The sequence below is a fragment of the Lepisosteus platostomus genome, chromosome 24, assembly GCF_059453375.1.
Source record: "Lepisosteus platostomus isolate fLepPlt1 chromosome 24, fLepPlt1.hap1, whole genome shotgun sequence".
In the NCBI taxonomy this organism is placed as follows: Eukaryota; Metazoa; Chordata; class Actinopteri; order Semionotiformes; family Lepisosteidae; genus Lepisosteus; species Lepisosteus platostomus.
The window spans coordinates 17,515,311-17,535,482 of NC_142634.1; the positions used below are offsets into that span (position 1 = coordinate 17,515,311).

Sequence of the window (20,172 nt, forward strand, 5' to 3'; positions counted from 1 at the left end):
ATATGTACCTCAGCACAAACGCAACCGCTGACAGTTGTTCGATGAATCCCGTTTATAGGCCAAAACCTTCTCTGAATTTTCTACCGTAAATTCTATATTTTCACTGACGAAAAAGCTCCTTGTTGTTTCAAAAAAAGAAAAACAATACATTTCAGGTATTCGTTTTGCTTTTCATTCACTCAAGGCGTAGAATGAAAACAATAAGCCGTGCCTTCCATTTACATTGACGGAGCATTAACGAAACAGGAATATTTACATATTTTAAAACAACGACAGGAGCGTATTACAATAATTATTCTCAATGTGATTAGAAGCGCCGTGGGAGAGTAGTTTGTTATTAAAATGAGTAGTATTGTTATTATTATTGCTGTCATCATCATTTTTTTAGAATCACAGCTCGTCTTTAAAATGCTTTAAATGGAATGTTAAATACCCTTTTTATACAACTGCAGCATGAGAACCGTAAAACACAACAACAACAACAACAACAACAACAATAATAATAATACACAGTGAACTTAATGACCGGCACCCAAGCATTCTAATTTTTGAACTCGCAAAATCCTCAAGACACATGAATGTTTAAGAATCATTGACAAGAACGCGTCAAATTACGAATTGAACCCTACTGTGTTGTGTCATAACAATCGCACATATGTTTCGATTTTCATCATACACTAAATTGTAAGCAATCATTGGTAAGTTATAAGAAAAGCTCTCGGAAGAAATGTGTAAATTTACAATTTTACACGAAAAGATCAATTTTACAAACGAGGTTATGGTGCAATTAGCGCTGTCGACTGACTGCAGACGGTTAATAAACGCCAGGCAACGCTATAACCAATAGCAACAATTTAAAAACATGATTTTTTCACATGACAGGAATACTGGGATTAAACGACACAGTAGAGAGGTACAATACCACCTTTTTGATCTATTGCTACTTTATCCCTTGAGCTTTCAAAAAAGTATAAATTAATTAGCTAACAATTATACACTTAAACATTGTAATTTAAAAACATGACTGCGAAAAATTGGCATGAATAAAATAGAATAGCAACGTTTTCTCTCGTTCACCGAGACTTGTAGGAACAGGCAGTTGCATTGTTGAATGGGCAGTTGCGTGTGTATTATGTGTGTGTTAGGGTGAGTGTGTGTGCATGTGTGTTGTGTGTGTGTTGTGTGTGTGAGGCTCCAACAAAGCAGAAGCAGAGGAGCTCCCACTTCTCTGAAAGTGACCTTCCATATGCTAGCCAAGCTCGGATGTAATTGGAACAAATGCTTGTGAATGCTCTACAAAAGGCTGCAGCTGGATCTTTGTTCCCGAAATCCAGAAGAAAGGCCAAGGAGATGTGGGGAGCAAGGCAGAGTGCGAGGGCAGAGAAAGAGGAAAACGGGAGATGCTGAATGTCTTTGTGTGTTCGTAACCGCGGATTAGATGTCTATATTCCGTCTGAAATGCTTTTAACTGCTAATAAGCTGTTGAGGTATTTTGTCGGTTTCCTGTCTTGATATTGCTCTATCTTTAAAAAAATACGTTTTCTTTTTAAGTTTTTCCTTAAACTAACTCAATAAGTGGCGTAAATTGGATTGTTATCTATAGAAGATGAATCTGAAAAGCCAGATGTTATATTTCTTGTATTCATTTTGTCCACTGCAGGATAACCTATGATCCTGATAACTGTTTTGATTCAGAAAAACGATGGAAATCTGGGGCACTTTAGCTTCGGACTCTCAAAGGGGTACCTGCTCTTCGGGTCATCTTCCGGCATTTCGGAATTAGGCTAGTACTTCTTTACCACTCGACCATGAAAGCGGAGGAATATAATTATAATTATAATTATACATCACGGGTTTACTTATCACTAGCGGCAGAAGCATAAACGTGTGCGTTTTATTTTTGGGTTGGGGTTACTTAAAGTCCTTTAACACTCAGAAAACGGGGGTGTTGTTTTGATGACATTATGTCCTTTTTTCTTAACGTGATTTCTTTTCTTTTTCCCCCCAGCAGGGCTGCGGGCTTTGATGCAGGAGCCGAGTCGGAACCTCTGACGGAGGAGATTAGAGACACACCGACAAGCCGGGGGTGAATTCGGCCTCTGGGCTCAAGCAGATGCCGCTGAGAGGCTGGCGACGCCATGGCAACGGCCTGGGGCCCTAGCCGCAGGGTGTCCTCCTCAGGGCCCAGCCTGGGGCGGAGGCGGACAGGACAGGCCCGCGTCTTAGGCCAGATTTCTGTTGGAAAGCGAAGCCTGTCTCGGCACGCCGCTAGCCCCCTCTATGTAAAAGTATCCATCCTTATTATGAAAAGAGCTGCTCGCTCAAAATTAAAAGGTCTCCCCCCCCCGGCAAATCAGGAGCGATGATCGCTAATCCTAAACCAATGTGTCATAATAAAGTGAAAGGTTATCAATTAAATTTGGCCCGTAACGCCCAAATCTCGTTACTTATTACAACAGCATACATTTTCAATCGCCTTCTCCAGCAAATGTGATTAGTTGGGTTTTTTTTCTTTTTAAGGTGGCGCAGTTTTCGGTCATAGTATTCGCTCAGAGGTAATATACAGTATAAAAAGCAGGAATCTTTGCCATCCACGTTCATTTTCTTTCGGTTAAACTAGAGCTTTGCATACCTTAAGAATAAAACCAAATTAATATGGTGTCTCTCTCCATAAAGGGGAGAGAAAAACAGTACATAAAAATCCCTTGAATAGAAAACACCGATTAAGCGCGAATAATGGATGATGCCATCTTTATATATTTAATGAAATAACTGAATTGTGTGATGTTGTGATGGTTATTTACACATTCGTGTAGGCCTAGTGTCCTGTGTACATGATAAAATGTCATGTAATTTTAAAGCATTTTATATAAAGGCGGACTATTTGGATGACTTTCGAAGTTTTTGTTTTTTCTTCGATGAAACTTAAAACGATCAGGTTACGCACTGAAAACGGCATTTGAAATAGAAAAATATTAATTCGGAATACTTTCGGTAACTGGATTTTTATTTCATGCTGGGGCGAACCGCCAAGAAACTCCCCATACATATTCTAGCTTTGGTAAAATGAAATTCTCATGTTTTCCAGTTTAATAAAGTTGTCTCATTATCAGTATCTTTGTGTTACTTACCGACAATGTGGGTCTCGAGAGAAGAGTTTTACAGCGATGCAAAACCAGAAAGGCCTTAATAACACCTAAATTGAATTTAGTTGTGCGTTTCCTTTATTTTTAAGGATGAAGTGATACACACCCAACAATAAAGATATTCAGCCATTCAAAAACTTCCCACGTCTATGCAGTTTTAAGCTCGCTCTAAAACAAGGCCAGCGACCGTCTCGGTCGGTGTTGGTACAAAGTTATTTTGTTTGCATAGTTATGCATGAAAAATCAAAAATCCTATTCCAACAACAACAACAACAACAACAACAATACTACTACTACTACTACTACTACTACTAATAATAATAATAATAATAATAATAATAATAATAATAATAATAATTTGGCTACTGGTTACCGCAGACCGCCACGGGGAGTAGGTCGGTGTGCGGTGTGAATGAAGGAATCTCTCTCAACAAAGACGCTAACTACAATCAAAAAGACGACGTTGAGATGTTTAATTCATGTAAACGACTTTTTATGAACCGCACCGTGTCTTCTTCTGCCACAAAGTGTTTGCTGGTGGTCTTTTTTTTTGGGGGGGAGACGTTTACTTTGGTTAGAGTATAGAATGGAAAATAAAGATAGAATGAGAGCTGAATGAGGAATGTTCTCACTAGGAAACAATGTGTGTGTGTGTGGATCGGTGAGGTGTTATGGTTAGAAACCATAACAGAAAGACTACTGTCCCGCAAATGACGTTTCCGTCCACCGGTCGTCCCGCCGGTCTAAGGCCTGTGTAACGTCAATCACACCTCTAGACACTTCCGGTTAGGGGTGGGGAGATCTGTTAGCCTCAAACGAAACATGTTCTGACTCTTTCTGACTCTCCCCATAACCCCATGCACAACATATGTATTTCTCTGTTCAAACGAAGGGGACATTTAAAGATCTTCTATAATGTAAGGTTTACCCATACTTTAAAGCACACCAAATCCCCGGTTGAAATTATAACACGAAACAATGGCATGGTTTTCAAGTGTCGTATGCGTTCGTCCCTGCATTGAAAATTATAGGGAGAGATTTTACCTCCATAATAATTGTAAGGCCCAGATCCCATAATTTCTGTGTCTTCTAATCTGGCACCAAGAGGCCTCATTCTTCTAGGGCTCCTAAAAAATGCATGTCTCCTTGCGCCCAACGCGCTCAGCTGCTTCATTCGCCTCTCCTTCGAGCGTCGATTCTGGAACCACACCTGCAATGAAATGGACAGTCAGATCTTGGCTTCCAGTGCTCATAAGGCAGCCCATCTATCTGAAGACTTTTAGAAACATTTCCAGGAATACAGTTCAGTCTCAGTTTAATGGGGTTCCTTTAACGGACTTTAGATTTTAGAGTTGACGGACAAAATCTGTTGAAGACTGATGTTGTCTGTAAAATCAGAAATGCTAGACTTTCCCAGCAATACCAGGGACATACACAAATAATACAACAAGGAAACATAAATATTACATGGGTTAAAATTCAGGAATATCAATGGTCCCCTATAAGGACAGATCATTTGCTTACAATGGGTGTTGTTTGTATTTTTTAGCTTTTAGACAGTTTTATACAGTATATTTACACCACATGGATAAAGAACTTGTATATTAATGTTATGAAAAGGCACAGGAACCATTTTCATTGAGTTTTTTGATTGGAATATTTAAAAAATAATTCAAAAGATCAAGATAGGATATATATGACATATATATTTTTCTCATATCATGGTTGTTTATTCATAATTTAATGGACATTCAGCAATAATGAAAATCTTTCACCCCTATTAGTCCATTTGACCAAGGATTTACTGTATTGTTAAAATTCGTCTTTGATCTTTGATCATATCGTGGGGTACATTACCCTCAATTACCCTGAAATCAATTCTGTTATTAGCTTTTAGAATTATTTATAAAATGGCATTGCTGATTATCTCACTGTATTATGAAACACAAACATGTCACATGCAAAAAATGTCTAATTACAGGTGTGTGATTTTGAGACTAAAATCAATCCAAACATTAATTGGGCATCGGCTAATAAAACAAAGAATCTCGCTGTGGTTATTGGCAAATATGTATAGAATAGGACAACATAAAAGTCTTCATTCAAAAGCATATCTTTTAGATTGGTTTTTGTCAAACCCCAGGCATTACTAAGCTTTATATTTGCCATTCAGGAATGTGCACATCCATTATTGAATTTATGGAAATAAAGATAAAAGACATTTCAAAAGTCATTTATATGTCCCTGGAATTGAAGAGCGCAACAAGAATAAACGAATACAGATACACCAGATCAAGGATTAATTCTGAAAACTGCATTTAAACTGTGGTGAGGACTGACAATTAGATATTTAAACAATTAAATGTATAGCAGGTTGTTCAGAATTGGAAATATGACACATGTTCTGTTAGCTTTGCATAGGTCATAGTTTTACCTTTGCTTTTGTTCATGCCAAATACCTTTTTAAAACTACTCTAGAATGTATATCTGATGGGAGACCTTTTAAAGATCAAAGTACTATGGAGGCACAAGTGCTACACACACTTTGCGATTAATTTTATAAACACAAGGCAGAATTTATCAGATAGCCACCATTTCGATATACTAATCAAGACAGTTGGTAAAGTGCTTCTGTTGAGGTGTGAAAAAGTCTCACCTCGATGTGATTCTAGTGTTGACTAGAGGGGCGAGAGTAATGTGTCTTCAGAAGGGTAGAGGCTGGGCAAAGGAGGGGAAAGGAATGATGAAACGCTTGTTTATTCCAGCTGGTCTGGATTTGGAAGGGATCAGAAGGCTGCCAGGAGCCAGGAACAGGGCTGGAAGTGAGTGACTCAGGCCAATCCTCACATGCAGATTGCAAAGGCAACCCAATCTTCCCATGAGAAAGAAAATCTGAGGCTTCAGAAGCCAAAGTTTTAAACCTATAGAAACTTTTGCCTTTGTTCTTTTTTAAACGTTTGATCACATCTACATGAAATACATTTAGATGTTCTCCTAAGATGTCTAATAAAACCAAACAAAAGGAGAAGGAAGAAAAACAAAATGCTTCCATACCTGAGAATAAAGACGGCACTCTTACATGCACACTTTTCTATGCCCCAGTATTCTGTTTTACAGCTCACCCACAGCAGCATGCTGGAGCACATGACATTCAATTTCTGATAAAGCCTGTGCAATTAATACAAAAGCACAGATTCGATTGGCACATCATCAGCGGGATGGTAATTCAATTCTCTTCTGCGTCTCTGCGGCCCTCAGGTTGAAAACCCATCGAGTGTTTGTTTTCATTGTACATATTTACACACGGAAACAAACGGCAGCCTCCCGAGACAGGGGTAACAGGGGCCTTGTTTGGAAATGAAGTTTCCCAAAGCACATTTGAACACGCTTTCCCAATCACTGTGATTTCACAGCACTGCCTGGGCAAATTAAGACGGAATGAAGAGCAGCCCTGGTACTTTGACGTGGTTGGAAATGTAGCCAGAATCACAAGGCTTGAGACTGCGCTTGTTTGTGATAGAAGCCGGAAGTGCGAGATTCAGGCACAAACCAGCTGTGCCCGAGTTTTTATCAAATTGCAAATCCTTATGGGACTTTTGCCCCTTCTCAAAGTAAACACAAGTTTTAAAATATTCAGAATTTCTGTAGTGCTAAAGACACGATTAGAGACTTTGAATTTTTTATGCAAAAGTTTTTGCTGTAGTGTCATAGAAACCCCAGACCTTTTAAAGAATTTGATGCTATGAACCTGATACCCAATGTACCAGTACATCTCAGATTGTGAAACGCATCTACAGTGGTGAGAGTAAGCAGTAAAGACGTGTGGAGATACAACCTAAGAAATGAGCTGATTTGAAAAATAAATTAGCCTGTACTGCAAGAATGCTTCGTGCTTAGTTGCTGATGAGTTTGGGTTTTAAGTTTTAAGAAGCTTTGAATTAATTTGCAAGGAAAAAACATATTATTCAGACACTGTGCACCACCAGGATCTGAGGATCGCTCTTCACCTGCCTTCAGTGGCACAGCAGGGACTCTAGAGAGCGACCACCAAACTCCACAGACAGCAATTGACTTTGCTCTGGAGGAGTGTGGCTGGAGAGCAAGTGTGAGATAGCACCTAACACTTAAAACCCCATAGCACCACATTACAGCCACACGAGCCATTGGATGAGCAGTGAAATCCATACATATCAAACTGTGCACCTCTGCAAACACTGGCCTCCTTGAAAACTGAAACAACAACACCGAAGGCAGTGCTGTAGACATATTCTGCAGGAAAATACGAAAGGGCAGGACTTAAGAAACTGATTTAGCATTTTAGAAGATACCTACGGGATATCTGACATGTAGAATGAAGTGGGACACTTCTGTTATTTACTGTTCTCCCTGAAGGTGTTGTTCTCTTAAGAGTAGAACAGTGATTTTGCATGTTACCAAGGTTTGATAAGATTCAGCTGAATGCCCAAAGCAAACTTAATCGGACAAATTTTATTGTATTGGATTATTCGTGTAGAATGATTCAGTTAGCACTTCATCAATAACTGGCTAATTTGAATGCTCATTATGTGCTTCTGACACTTCAAACCAAAAAGGTAATTCGGCTGTTTATAGGCATCGCACATATAAACCATGAGCATGTGCAGACTTGAGCTTTTTGAGTCCCCCAGCAAAGTAGAGGAATTGGAAGACTGAATAAGTGTTGGCCCTTTCATTCCATGGTAGGACGCAAGGAAGAGGCTTCATTTTAGAGAGTTGGTCGACTCAATGCAGAAACCACAGTAAAAACCTGGATATCCAGATGATTTACAGAGAACATTGGAAGCTTCTGTTTTCTGTGTGTGCTGCTCAGTCTCCTCCAGGTGTAAATAAGTATTACTTTGATTTCAAGCGACATTTCAAATTATTTATGTGCAATAGAACAGTGAGCAGAGCTGCTGGCACCTTAAACCTAAGCAAGAGTCTCTCTCAATGGTAGCTGAGATGTCATGGGCAAGCTGGTGAATAACCTCACAAAGGAAGTGTCCAGCGCACAACTGAGATCTGACAAGAGCGAACAACAAAGTGCCCCATTTAACCCAGCCTGGATGCTGGCTGTGCTGGTACACTTATCAGCAGGAGCCAGCAGGGCTTCCCACGTGTGCTGTGCCAGACCAAGGAGCTGGCCAGTGTGGTGTTGCCTGCAGTCAGGGTGCACCCTGAGGGCACCAGCTCCCTGTGTACAGCATCGCCTTTAAGAGCAATCACACCGGAAACTGGCGCCATGCGATCTGAAACACCTGTGCACTGAGAGGCACAGCAAGCCCACAGAGCCGACTTTGCTGCTAATGAATGTAGACAGCATTACAAATAACAAGTCAAGCTGAAACAACAACAGAGAATCACACAGTACCAGAGTGGATAATAAAGTACGGTACTAGAACTAAATAAAACAAGATCACACGATCTGCCTACTAAAGACAACGTTCCGTACTACTGGGCATAAACACTGCTGGTGTGGGGACCGGTACGTGGTGGCAGAAAGAACACTAGATCAATTATTGAAGAGTCGTGTGGTCAAATCCCAAAGTGGGCACCACTGTTGTATCCTTGACTCGAGACCTTTATCCTGATTTGCTCTGCCAAAGGTACCAGCACAGCTGCAAGGTTGTTCTGCATTAGTCTCCAGTTTCATTCAGGAGGAGTCTTGTAAGTTTTTTTTAACACGAAAGAAAATCAGCACCCGACAAAACCAGTCTGAACAGCATTTTTAACACAGATCCTGTGAGGAATTATTCTACAAGTGCAAAAAGATAAATATAACACAAAAACAACTAAAAATGCTCACAGATCACTAGAGCTCATAGCTCATTTGCAAGGAAATTTGTCATTTAAACATTGTCACTCTCTGAAACATTTTTGACAGGTGCTCCACTTTTTCAAAGGAAAGAATGTCTCCTGCCTTAGGATTCCAATTCCTTTCAAAACAGCATCTTAAAGGACAAATTTAAAGAAACAATGAATAACAAGCACTCCATCTGAAGTAGCGGTATTTTTGTTTCATTTCTAAAAGCACAGGGTTTTCTCTCAGTCACAACAAATATTTAAGAACAAAATACTGGTATAGCCTCATTTTAGTCTGGACTCCAAAAACGATCATCAAAGAATTTGCAGACAGAACAGTGGCCACAGAAGAAAAGTATAAATCTAGCAAGAATTCAACAACAGTCAAAATTTCACAATGTCATATGTAGTAACTGTACATTGTGTAGCCCTTTTGTGTTATAGCCTATACCTCTTTGAGTTCTGCCCCAAAGGGTTTAGTGGCTCATTATTGCAGTATATTGTTTCTACACCTTTTATATTACTATAGAAAAAACAAGAATAGATTATAGAGCTTTTTTCAACAACTGATTGCATCAAAGGGTCACGATAACGAACCAGTTAACTGCAGCCCAATACGAGGGAGAAATACAAATGCGCTTCTAAAAGCTTACGAAGAGGACCTATCGGCTTCGCAACATGTCCTGCTGAATGTGTTCAATCCAACTCTATGCATGTTATAAACGTTAATCGAGGATATACAGTAAAAAATTGTAACAAAAAAATGCAAACATCTCAACTTCCCATGATCACCAAGGGCACAGCATACAATCCAAAACAGATTTCATACATATAGTTTTAGTTTTATTAAAACTTTCAACCAAACTCAAGCCTTTGAGAATCTGTTGAGCACTGTTAGGTTTATATTGCCAGTGGACATGATCAGCTCCATCAGACCATTGATGGGTTGATCAAGAGTGACGTGTGTTTCCAGGGAAATGTGGAGAGAAGACAATTGCAAAGTGGGGATTTGCGGTACCTAAAAGCAGGGAGCTCCAGTTGCCAAGTCACTCCCTTCTCACCTGCCTTGAATCTCAGAACACTCTTCCCTAGTTTAGGCCAGCGCAAACTCTTGAGCAAACAACACAGCTGCCCAGTCACACAGACAAGCACAGCCATTCGAATGCAGGACTTTACATTCTATTCCAGTTGAGGATTGATGTTAATACGGGTATTTAATTAACTGCTATTTCATTCAGAAGCAGAATCACCACGTTGGCTATATGCTGGACCTGCACTACAACGGACTGCAAGCTTGGTAGTTTACACAACAGGCTGCCACCTCAGCAAACCATCACACACCAAAGATGAGTGCAGTAAACAAAACAACTTGTAGATTTGAGGATACTGGGATGTACAGGGAATTAATTACCAACTCTTAACCAGTAGAGATCAGGATTCCTACTTTTAGTCATCACTGTATGAACACAACAGGAAGGTGCTCTGTGTTTATAGATTCATCCATCCATGCATTTTCTAACTGCGTCATCCAATTCAGGGTCGCAGGGGAGCTGGAGCAACAGCACAAGGTAGGATACACCCTGGATTGGACGTCAGTCCATCATAGGGCAAACAGACACAGACACGCACACACTCACTCCCAGGAGACAATTAACCTACAACTATGTCTTTGGACTGTGAGGGGACCCAGTGAGAGCATACAAACTCCACACAGACAGCACCCAGTTTGTAGATTTATATTAAAGGTAGTCCATGGAGAACTAAACCTGTGCGTTCTGGAAACAACAAGGACATGCAGTCCAAGAAGATGTGAAAGATACATTTACATCAAACTCAGCTGCCAGGGAAATCGTTACCTCATATTCAGAGGATCCCTGGAAACACAAACTACCCAGACAGTCTCTGACACCTCACCTTTTCTGTGGCAATACCCTACAGTATTGCTGGCCTCATTGCAGTGATGGGGAACTTCTCCAAAAGCACCTCTACTGCACACTTGAACATGAGATTGCCTTGATGATATCTGTCCTATCCTCAGGACAGACACTCAGCATCCTTTCTTGGGTAAAGTTCATGGCATTGCCTGTCTTTACAAGGTACTTAATTACTGTTCAAGTTTCACAGAGTCTTGACTTCTCTCTATACACCCTACCTCTAATCACATTGGAAATCTGCTAAAGCAAAAATATAGTTACATCATCAAAGTGAATGAATACATCTTGAAGAGTCTATTCTCTGGGCCTCTTGAAAAACAGATGGGTTAATGTTACCTTTTGTGGGTTTTGGGAACAGGACCATTTGTCCTAGAGATAAAGGGTGCCTGAATTCACTGAGGTACAATGCTGAGAAGCAGTGACAGAACAATGATTCAGATCTGACATACTCTACTGAATGAGATGCAAACAACGTCTTGTGGAAACGCCTTCAGTGCAGTCATCCTCATTTCAGATCATTATTTGTTTTCTAAGACACAAGTACTAACTGTAGAAAAGAAACATTTTCAGGACATGTTCAACTTTTTGCAGAATTTCAACCCAGACACTGGGTAATCACATCACTTGGACCAGAAGCTAGAAAATACCAAGGTGCTTTCCACAGGACTTTTAACTATAAAACACACAGCAGCACACACCGTAACAGACTATTCATACAAGCACCTGGTTTGAAAGAACATGCAACATTTATTTTTAAATTTAAAGTTTCTTCTCTGAACATTTCATTTTAGCAATAATCCTTGATGTAACCTTTAAATTCCCTGCACATACAGTCTATTTAGCAAAGATTCAAGCCCACAGGCTGGGGATTTTAAAGAAGGAGGGAATTTTGTTCACCACCACAAAACTGCTGCAGTTGCATTACAAGAGTCCGTGAGTGAATGTGGTTTGTAGCATCAGAAATTCCAAAATTATCTCAATATTTCTAACGTTTTGGGACTATTTAGTGACCATCTTCATTTTTATTAATATTGCATTTTAAAAGGTATCAACTAGATGTGTGAAGGTGATAATCTAGCAGAAAAGCTATGCCTGATTGTTAAGTGTGAGATTTGTTTCTCATTTCTTTTGTGAAATGAGTAGAAAGAAAAAGAAATGAAAGGTGATCTTTCTCCATTACAGTTTCATCTCTGGTTGAAACGACAAGAAGGTGTTCACCTGTTTCAGTAATTAATGATTAATTTAATAACAGATGAAAGGTAGGTTAATGGAGCAACCATGCAGAAAACATAACAGCATGCACAGCAAGTAAGAAATGGAATAATAAAACAATTACAGCTATTTTTTAAAGCCTTTCTGCCTATATCCCTAAATTTATCCGGTGCAATGGAACCAGTTTCACAACCGATACTGTCTACAGGTAAATGGAGACCTGTATCATTCTGTGACAGATGATTTTTGTACTTCTCACAATGGTGAAGGTTTAAAGTCTCCATACCTTGTAAAGATCTGAGTGCTTCTGGTCATCAGCCATAATGATTCATGTTTAGTCAACCCTGTTTGTAAAGTCACTATCTGTCAATACATTAGCTTAGCATCTTTTGCCAGGACAGTAAAATTCTACAACTCCCTTGTGAAGTAACAATTCTGAACAAATATTTCCTGCTTTCCAAAATGAGTTCTTCAGCATCAGTTCTCATTCTTTTTTATCTGCCTTGGAAATGCCAGAAAAAAAAGAAAAAGCCTTAAAGGAGTCAAGTCTTAGATTGTAGTCTGTATTCATTGTACAGTCATAACCAGCTGAAGGGAGACATTTTTCCTAATCAAAAACTAAAAACTTCTGAATTAAGATTGAGGAGCCTGACACCGGGGGGCAGGTCACAGACAGCGATTGGATATTGCAGCATGTATTACGCAGCTAGAGTAAAGCACCATAAAATAAACATTGTATACAATACCATAAAATTGGTTAGACAACTTAAATTGAATTGATCTTCAGCAACCACGTATTTTTAGTTAAGAGTCAATTAAGGAAAATATTTGTTGAACTGCAGTCCTGGAGGTTTATAGACTAGAAGAGGCCACATTTCTTAATGGCACTTATTGATAATATAGCTGCTTTGTAAGTAACGACTGACAAAGTCCAATTATAAAAAGGTCGGTATACAGCTAGAATAACTGTTGCAAACCACATTAAATTGGCTGGTGGAACATCAGCTCAGATCTGGAAGTTGCTGACACAGTGTGAAGGTTTATCTTTTACTTTATCTTACTGTCTCTTGCTGAAAGTGCTACACCCACTGGGCTCCTTACTTGTGTTTTAAATATATGGATGTTTAAGACTGGTGCCTGGGAACCACAGGGTTCTGTTGCTTCTGTGACATTTCAGAGTGTTTTCCCATTTACGTCATGGGAAGCTCCTGGCATACATTACAGGTTCTAAGCATTATTTAGGAGGAAAACACTTCAGATTTTAAAAAAATAACTAATCCTGCGTATGTAAAGCTGTTATTATAACATTAAGCATTTATGTTTATGCCTTAGGTTTCATATGGATCCACAGGCTCTCCCCAGCTCTCTGGTTCCCTTTTGCAGAAAGTACAATGAACTCTGTGGCTGAATTGCTGAAAGCTGGTCACTGGTTTCCAATATATGTTGATCACATATCAGTCAGAGTGAGTCGGGTATTTAGTTCTTATTATTTAGATATATCACTGTTGTAAATGGGAAATATTGACTTCAGGTCAGCTTGGATCAAGGAGTTCTATCCATAGACTAAGCAAAACAATAATGGATACATGCAGCCCACTGCAGTGCAAGGCTCCTAACAGACGTGTTGCTCCATAAAGTAAGTGTGTATTTCTTTGTTACTCGCGAGAAGTAACAAAGACAAAAGCTGTATATTTTACCAGAATTTGTGAGATACAACACTCTTAAGCAGACTGGTAACTGCTGCTCTCAAGCACAGGTCTTTTCTTTGCCTTGTGAAAACTGGTGGAGTGTGGAATGACTATTGATTAGCCACAGACACTTTGGAGGACCAACCTTTATTTTAAAAATGTAAGAAATGTTTTAATTTTAAAGCCGGTAAGTTGTGTGCCTTCAATGCATATACTCAAGAGCTTAATATCCTTACCTTACCAACTAATATTCTGCTGCTCAAAAGAATGATTTTCATGAGCTGTTGCATATGATCTAGAAAATGGTAAATGAGTCTTAAACTGAATTAAATATAAATAAATCGGAAAGATTGTCAAATAGGCAACTGCTATAGGCGACATAATGTAACTGTTGTTATATCACGTTAGGCTCTTTCAGGTAAATTCAGAGTATTCAGTTTCCCGTTATTTGAGTTACATCATACCTGAAAGAATAAAACGTAACGCTTGAAAAGTTTGAAACTGAACCGTCTGTAGAAGTAGTCAACATGTTTAGAATCAAAACTTTAATTAGGATATAAAAATAGCTACAGGGTATATACTGTACCTATAGCCCAGATCCAGAAATCACTGTTACTCAAATACAGAATCTACAGCACTTCAACAGTTAACAGCGTTTATTTTGCCCCTTAATTAAAAGGTATTTAAAGGTAAACAGAACAATATTTGTGTTGCGTGTTAATTTAGCATTTTAGCCTTAGGTTTCGTGATCTCTTCATTTATTATAATTTCCCAATAAACACTATGCCTAGAAGGCTATATATTTCTGCTATATGTAAAAAAAATATGAAAAACATTACAAATGTAAACATGTCAACTTCAAAAGAAACAGCTTTCGGATTTCTCCGTGCTACTACTTGTTCATTACCAATACTCTGTGACTAACAGCGTTTAATGTGTACGTACTTTATGACTTTAGTCCAGTGTCCGATAATAACTTTAGACAGGCTCAAACTAACGATTCAAAATGCCCTAAATACCGAAGGCGAACTTAAGACATCGCAGATTTAATGAGTCTGATGACGCAACCGTGACTATATTTAGACTTACTCCTTATATATGTCAAAGTGGTCGTGGTGTAAATAAACATTAGCAGTTAGAAAGTGGACGTTGGGGTGGAAGATTAATCAACGAACATATAATTTAATTATAAATAGAGATGCATTATTTCACAAGAAGATATAATACGGTTTGGTCGCCTCATATTTCCTCATCATATTTCTCCTCTAAAAGAGTCATTTTGCAAGTTTTGCAAAAAAAAAACGTTTCGTAGCTTTGTCCGGGAGAGCATATTTTCATGAATAAATTAAAATTATAACTGAATTTTTGTAAATGGATGTGTTTTTTAGAAAGCAGTTGAAAGTAACTACAGGCTTAGCTGTTTTCTCCCAGTGGATCAGAGATGAACCACTGAGGTTTTAGTACTGGAACAATCGGAAGCCCTATAAATCGTAATTAAAAACGAGTGCAGTAGCTCAACCACGCAGTTCGCCTATTTCAGAATTTAAGGTATGTAGTTTAAACTTTAATTATATCATCAGTGGCGTGATTATAACACTGTAGGGTACATTTTGCTAGGCCTGTACATTATTTTGTCTTTCTGTTTGCAAACGAAGCAGTTTTGCGACACTTCGCTTTTTCTCGTTCCTCATAAAAGCACGGAAAAGAAGTGTACATTGCCAACCGAACTGCAGCGTTACCGTGATCGAGTCGCACTTGTTTTACTGCGTCTATTTAATTGAAAGCTGTTCTGTGCATATTCTCGGAATCGTATCAAAGAGCTGTTAATGTACAACCCGAGGTTCCGCTCTTCGAAATAGCTTCTGTCAAATCAGTGAATGCTGTTTTTATTTAAATATCATGGTGAAATGTAAATAGAACATTGATTTCTCTGATGTAATCCACAACTATATAAAAAGCAAAAAATAATCCATGGGTTTATTTTACTCGTGTAATCCTTGGTCCAAAAAACGACGTTTTGCAGAACTCATACCAAGGTATTTAATTAAAATTTTTGCACAATTGTTTGAGAATATAGCATAGGGCGATGCGCCCTACTAAATACCAATCCACTTTCGAAATTAAACAACAGTTCTTGAAAATCACCCATGTGTCTGCATTAAGTTTGCGATGCTACGGGAAAAACAATATCAAGCGCACCATCCACGCCCAGAATGCCGCATTCCGTATCCGGCAACTGGCGGACACGTATGTTGTCCTAGAATGCGAAACAATCACATGTGATATTCGTGTTTTCCTGTCATATTTAATTCTGATGTACTTTTCCATGATGTCAAAAAAAAGAAAAACAAATACCATAGTATTTCAGTAAACAAAGACCATATTTTACCTACAAGAACCTAAGATTCGCAGTTTCAATGTTCCGTGTTGAATTTTTGCTGTTGCTGATCTTGCTGCTTTGGCCTAAGCGCGCTGATTCCAGCACGTAGCTGCATGACCACACTCAATTTCGCTCTCTTTCACGACAGACGAGTGCAGAGACAGGCCGACAGCCGGTGATAAATAGAGGAAACCCCTCTTCTCTCATACCTGAATGACTCTCATGTTGAGGCCCGTCTCCTGCGCCAGCTGCTCCCGGATGTGCCTGGTGGGTTTCGGCGTGGCGGCGAAGGCAGCCTTCAGTGTCTCCAGCTGCTTGGCCTTGATAGTGGTCCGGGGACCTCTTCTCTTAGCTCCCGAGTTCTGCTCCTCGTTCTCGTTATTGTTTGTCTCCTTGTCTGAGGAGGTGGAATTGTCCGTTTCTTTTGTGTCGTCCTGTATCGGGTCTTGGAGGTCCGGCGACAAACTTCTATCGGTACACGAAGACACTGTGGACGGACAACAGAAAGCTCTTTATCCGTTTGCTCGGGTGGACACCTCGCCTTCCACACGCGTCGCTTTCCAACACCAATTACTCGTCATTTCAAAGAAAGACTAAAATCCTCTCAAGAAAGTAACAAAGAGAGGAACGCAGGCAGCGCTCTGTCAGGATCTCTCTGTCAGAATGAGGTGTTTCTTAGTTCCTCGTTTTATTTCTGGGATGTTTTAAACTCACTGAAAGGAGAGCTGCTGAAAGGGTACGCTTTGTGAAACGAGCCCCATACGTTGGAAAAACAGTTCACACTTTCACTAACAGTTCACAAAAACCGCCATTACAAAGCTACATTTTCTTTTTTAAGATATGAAAGCATAATTTGCTAATATTTCAAATTTAGCTGAGTAGAAATATATTCACTGGGGCCACTTTGTTCAAGATTTCAAAATATATATATAATATGACATTCCACAGATCTTGAGCTTTTCTTGCAGATGGGTAGACATTTGGCTATAAAGGTCTGTAAAGAACACAGAGTTTACCAAACATTTCCAAACTTAGCAAAAGGCCTGCTCAGTACAAAATGTTAATGTTCCTGCATAAAACATAAATAACATACATGTGTTGTCTGCTGGCTATTTCTCCAGATAGGCCAGCTAACCTCGAAACAAATATGAGGTGTTCAGGTAATACATTGTTGGGAATAAACTAACACAACTCAATTTTCACACAATATACACTTCATTCTCAGGTAGCTGCCAAAAATGATACTGTGGTACTTGGAATAATCTTTTATATCCTATTTAGTCATGCGCATTATTTCAAAGAGGTACAGAAAACACTAATGTACACTTTGTTTCGAAAATCTGATTTGGTGTCTGCGAATATTGTAGGTCTATGAAGATTTCAGAGGGATTATTTTATACAGCTAGTCACGCTGAACTTAAAATCATGGAAGATATATTTAGAATTCACATCAAGCCACATAACAGGGACTTTAAAATCGGGATTTGTTATTATGTTTCTCGAGGATCATGCTTTCGGTTGGACTAATATAAAAATACGAAATCAGAATATAACACGAACTTGATTAGAAAGACGTATTCTTCAAATCGTTGTCTAAATTATGGCTTTTCGTCTTGCATTGTCAAAAGGCAGCCATTCTGTTCAAAGGTGACGGATGCACAGCACCAAATGGCCCCGTTACCTCCGGTATTACAGACCGCCAACAGCCGACTGCTGAGTTCTCTTTTCTAGAGCCTGTTCTCCAGGAATACTCTGCGTAAATGATAAAAAATTCATTTACACTATTGCACCACGAAATAATAAACAAGGACCGAACAAGGCTGTATTCGGGATTTCCGACCACAAATACGTATAAGAAGTTCTTTCGAGAACCACTAAATAATAAGTGGAAATTAAGTACAGTAAGTGTTTTTAAAAAGACGTTTCTTTGTAACTTTCTGAATTTGATTGTTCCCGTGTCACTATTTCAATGCATTATTGTCCGTATGGATTTAGTGCGTGGGCTAATGTCACAATAAATAATAAATAATCACAACAATGCAAAACAAAAGCATGTTGGCCAAAAAAACAAAGCAGGCCAGTCCTGAATTCAAATGCAAAATGTTGATCTTTCAAAAGAGGTTAACTGGGTGCTTTTGGATAGACCTTTAAATCACACGGACACACGGAGTGTTTAGGGTTAGATTCAAACACGAATTATTTTCTTTCTTACTGCCAGAATTCATTCAACTCACAACCTAGAGGTTAGACTTTAGTTTGCATAAAATATCTGTCATTTCTTTCGTTAGTATAAGCGTTCTTCTACGTTTAAGCCTTATTTTTTGTAGCAATATTCTTATAAAAGGGTTTCCAAATATTTCAAGGGCACATTCTTTTAATATACTGTAAAAGAAGAGAAATAGGTTGCAGGTGAAGAATTCAGCTTAATTAAACTACTGTCTTTTTACTACGTTCTTACCTCATGAAAATAAACTATGGATGAGGTGTAGATTCGTATCGACATTTTCCATTCTTCAATAGAAATAACCACAAGTTAAAATGCCAAACTATCAAATACCAGTAACAGGCAGAATTCCAGGTCTGACGTTTAATGTATGCCGTCATATTCTCTTCCCTTTTCTTCGTGACTATAGATCTGAAGGCGTCTTGCTTAAAACTTGTGACAGATTCTTCAAGAAACAAAAGTCTGGAGAGTTTTTCAACACGGCGAAGCTGTACGGAACCACACTGCGTACAGTTTACACACGCAATACAAAAATAACTATCAATGACGGATGTAGTCCAAGACAAATTAATATTTTAAGACTGGCACTAGCGATTTAGGGGCTCACTGCCAGCTGACGCCACACGAGCTTCCTGTAACACGGTTCTAAACACACCTCACTGAACTGAGCGCTGCCTCCTGTTTAGCAATGGAGCTCTGCCAGGCCCTGCGCGGATATTCGCCAGTGTGCGGTGCGGTGCTTTAGCGCTTGGAACCCAAAGCAGTTTGGGAATAGAAGCGAGTTTACCAGACACACGTTTCGTGTGAAAGCAGACTGATGGATAATGTGTCAGAAAGAGGGGGAGAGAAAAAGTCTAAGCCGTTTGTCAAAAAAAGAAGAAAATGTCATAAAAAGCATCTGAGCTCTGCGGTGTAAAAATATCATTTAGATTATTTCACATTGTCTGTACTAGCATAGATCCTTAAAATCTGGAAACTCTGGTGAGGTTATTTCAAAAAATATTCGCAGGAAAAATACGAACTGCTTCTCTGGAGTCTTTCTAATCGCGCCAACCACTTGGGTACCTTTGGCGTTTGCGCTGACTTGTGACGAGACGTTGCCCTGTCCGTGGTGCTGAATTTCCTCCCAGGAAGATTCATCTTTTTTCTAACCGCTCCATGCAGCGCAGGGTCGAGGGGGAGCCGGAGCCTATCCCGGCAAGCAGTTGGCGGAGGGCAGGATACACCCTGGACGGGACATCACAGACTTTGCCCTGCACACACTGACACCTGGACCGATATTCCCAGAAGCCCATTAACCTAGTGTATTTGGACTGTGGGAGGAAACTGGAGCGTCCGGGGGACACCAGCACAAACACAGTGGGAACATGCGAATTCCACACAGACAGCACCCCAGATCCGAAACAGACCCCGGGGCTCTGCAATGCTCACCACTGCACCGCCAGGAGAACAACGTTCTTCTTCATTTGTACGCTGTCACGCAAACACGCTGTCACACAAAAGTGCTTAAACACTTATCCACGATTATGAAAATCTCATGCCAGCCTTGTATATAACACGTCTGAAAGTAATTTACTTAAATGGAATTTGAAATCTAATTAAAATACACATATTTTCTACTGAACAGGATTATGCGGGATAATCTCGTAAGAAAAAAACATGGATCATTTGAAACGTTTTAAGCGATTAAAAATGCATTGGATTCGCCGAAAATGACATTATTAAACAAAATACGTGGGTACCTATGTGCACCATGTCTTTTTATAGT

General features: G+C 39.4%; 1 protein-coding gene and 1 long non-coding RNA gene across 2 annotated transcripts in view; one reads left to right on the forward strand and one right to left on the reverse strand.

The window, feature by feature from the left end:
* lhx5 (LIM homeobox 5) overlaps positions 1-20,172 on the reverse strand; it is a 36,685-nt gene that overhangs the window by 10,111 nt on the left and 6,402 nt on the right. The window contains exons 3-4 of the mRNA XM_088618441.1: positions 16,390-16,667; positions 4,191-4,356 (exon numbers count right to left, since the gene is read on the reverse strand). Coding sequence (XP_088474567.1) covers positions 4,191-4,356; positions 16,390-16,667 — 444 coding nt within the window. The remainder of the gene's footprint in view (positions 1-4,190; positions 4,357-16,389; positions 16,668-20,172) is intronic.
* Positions 856-2,418, forward strand: LOC148641819 (uncharacterized). The gene is made up of 2 exons (XR_015929858.1): positions 856-913; positions 2,009-2,418. It is a non-coding gene; the product is annotated as an uncharacterized LOC148641819 (long non-coding RNA).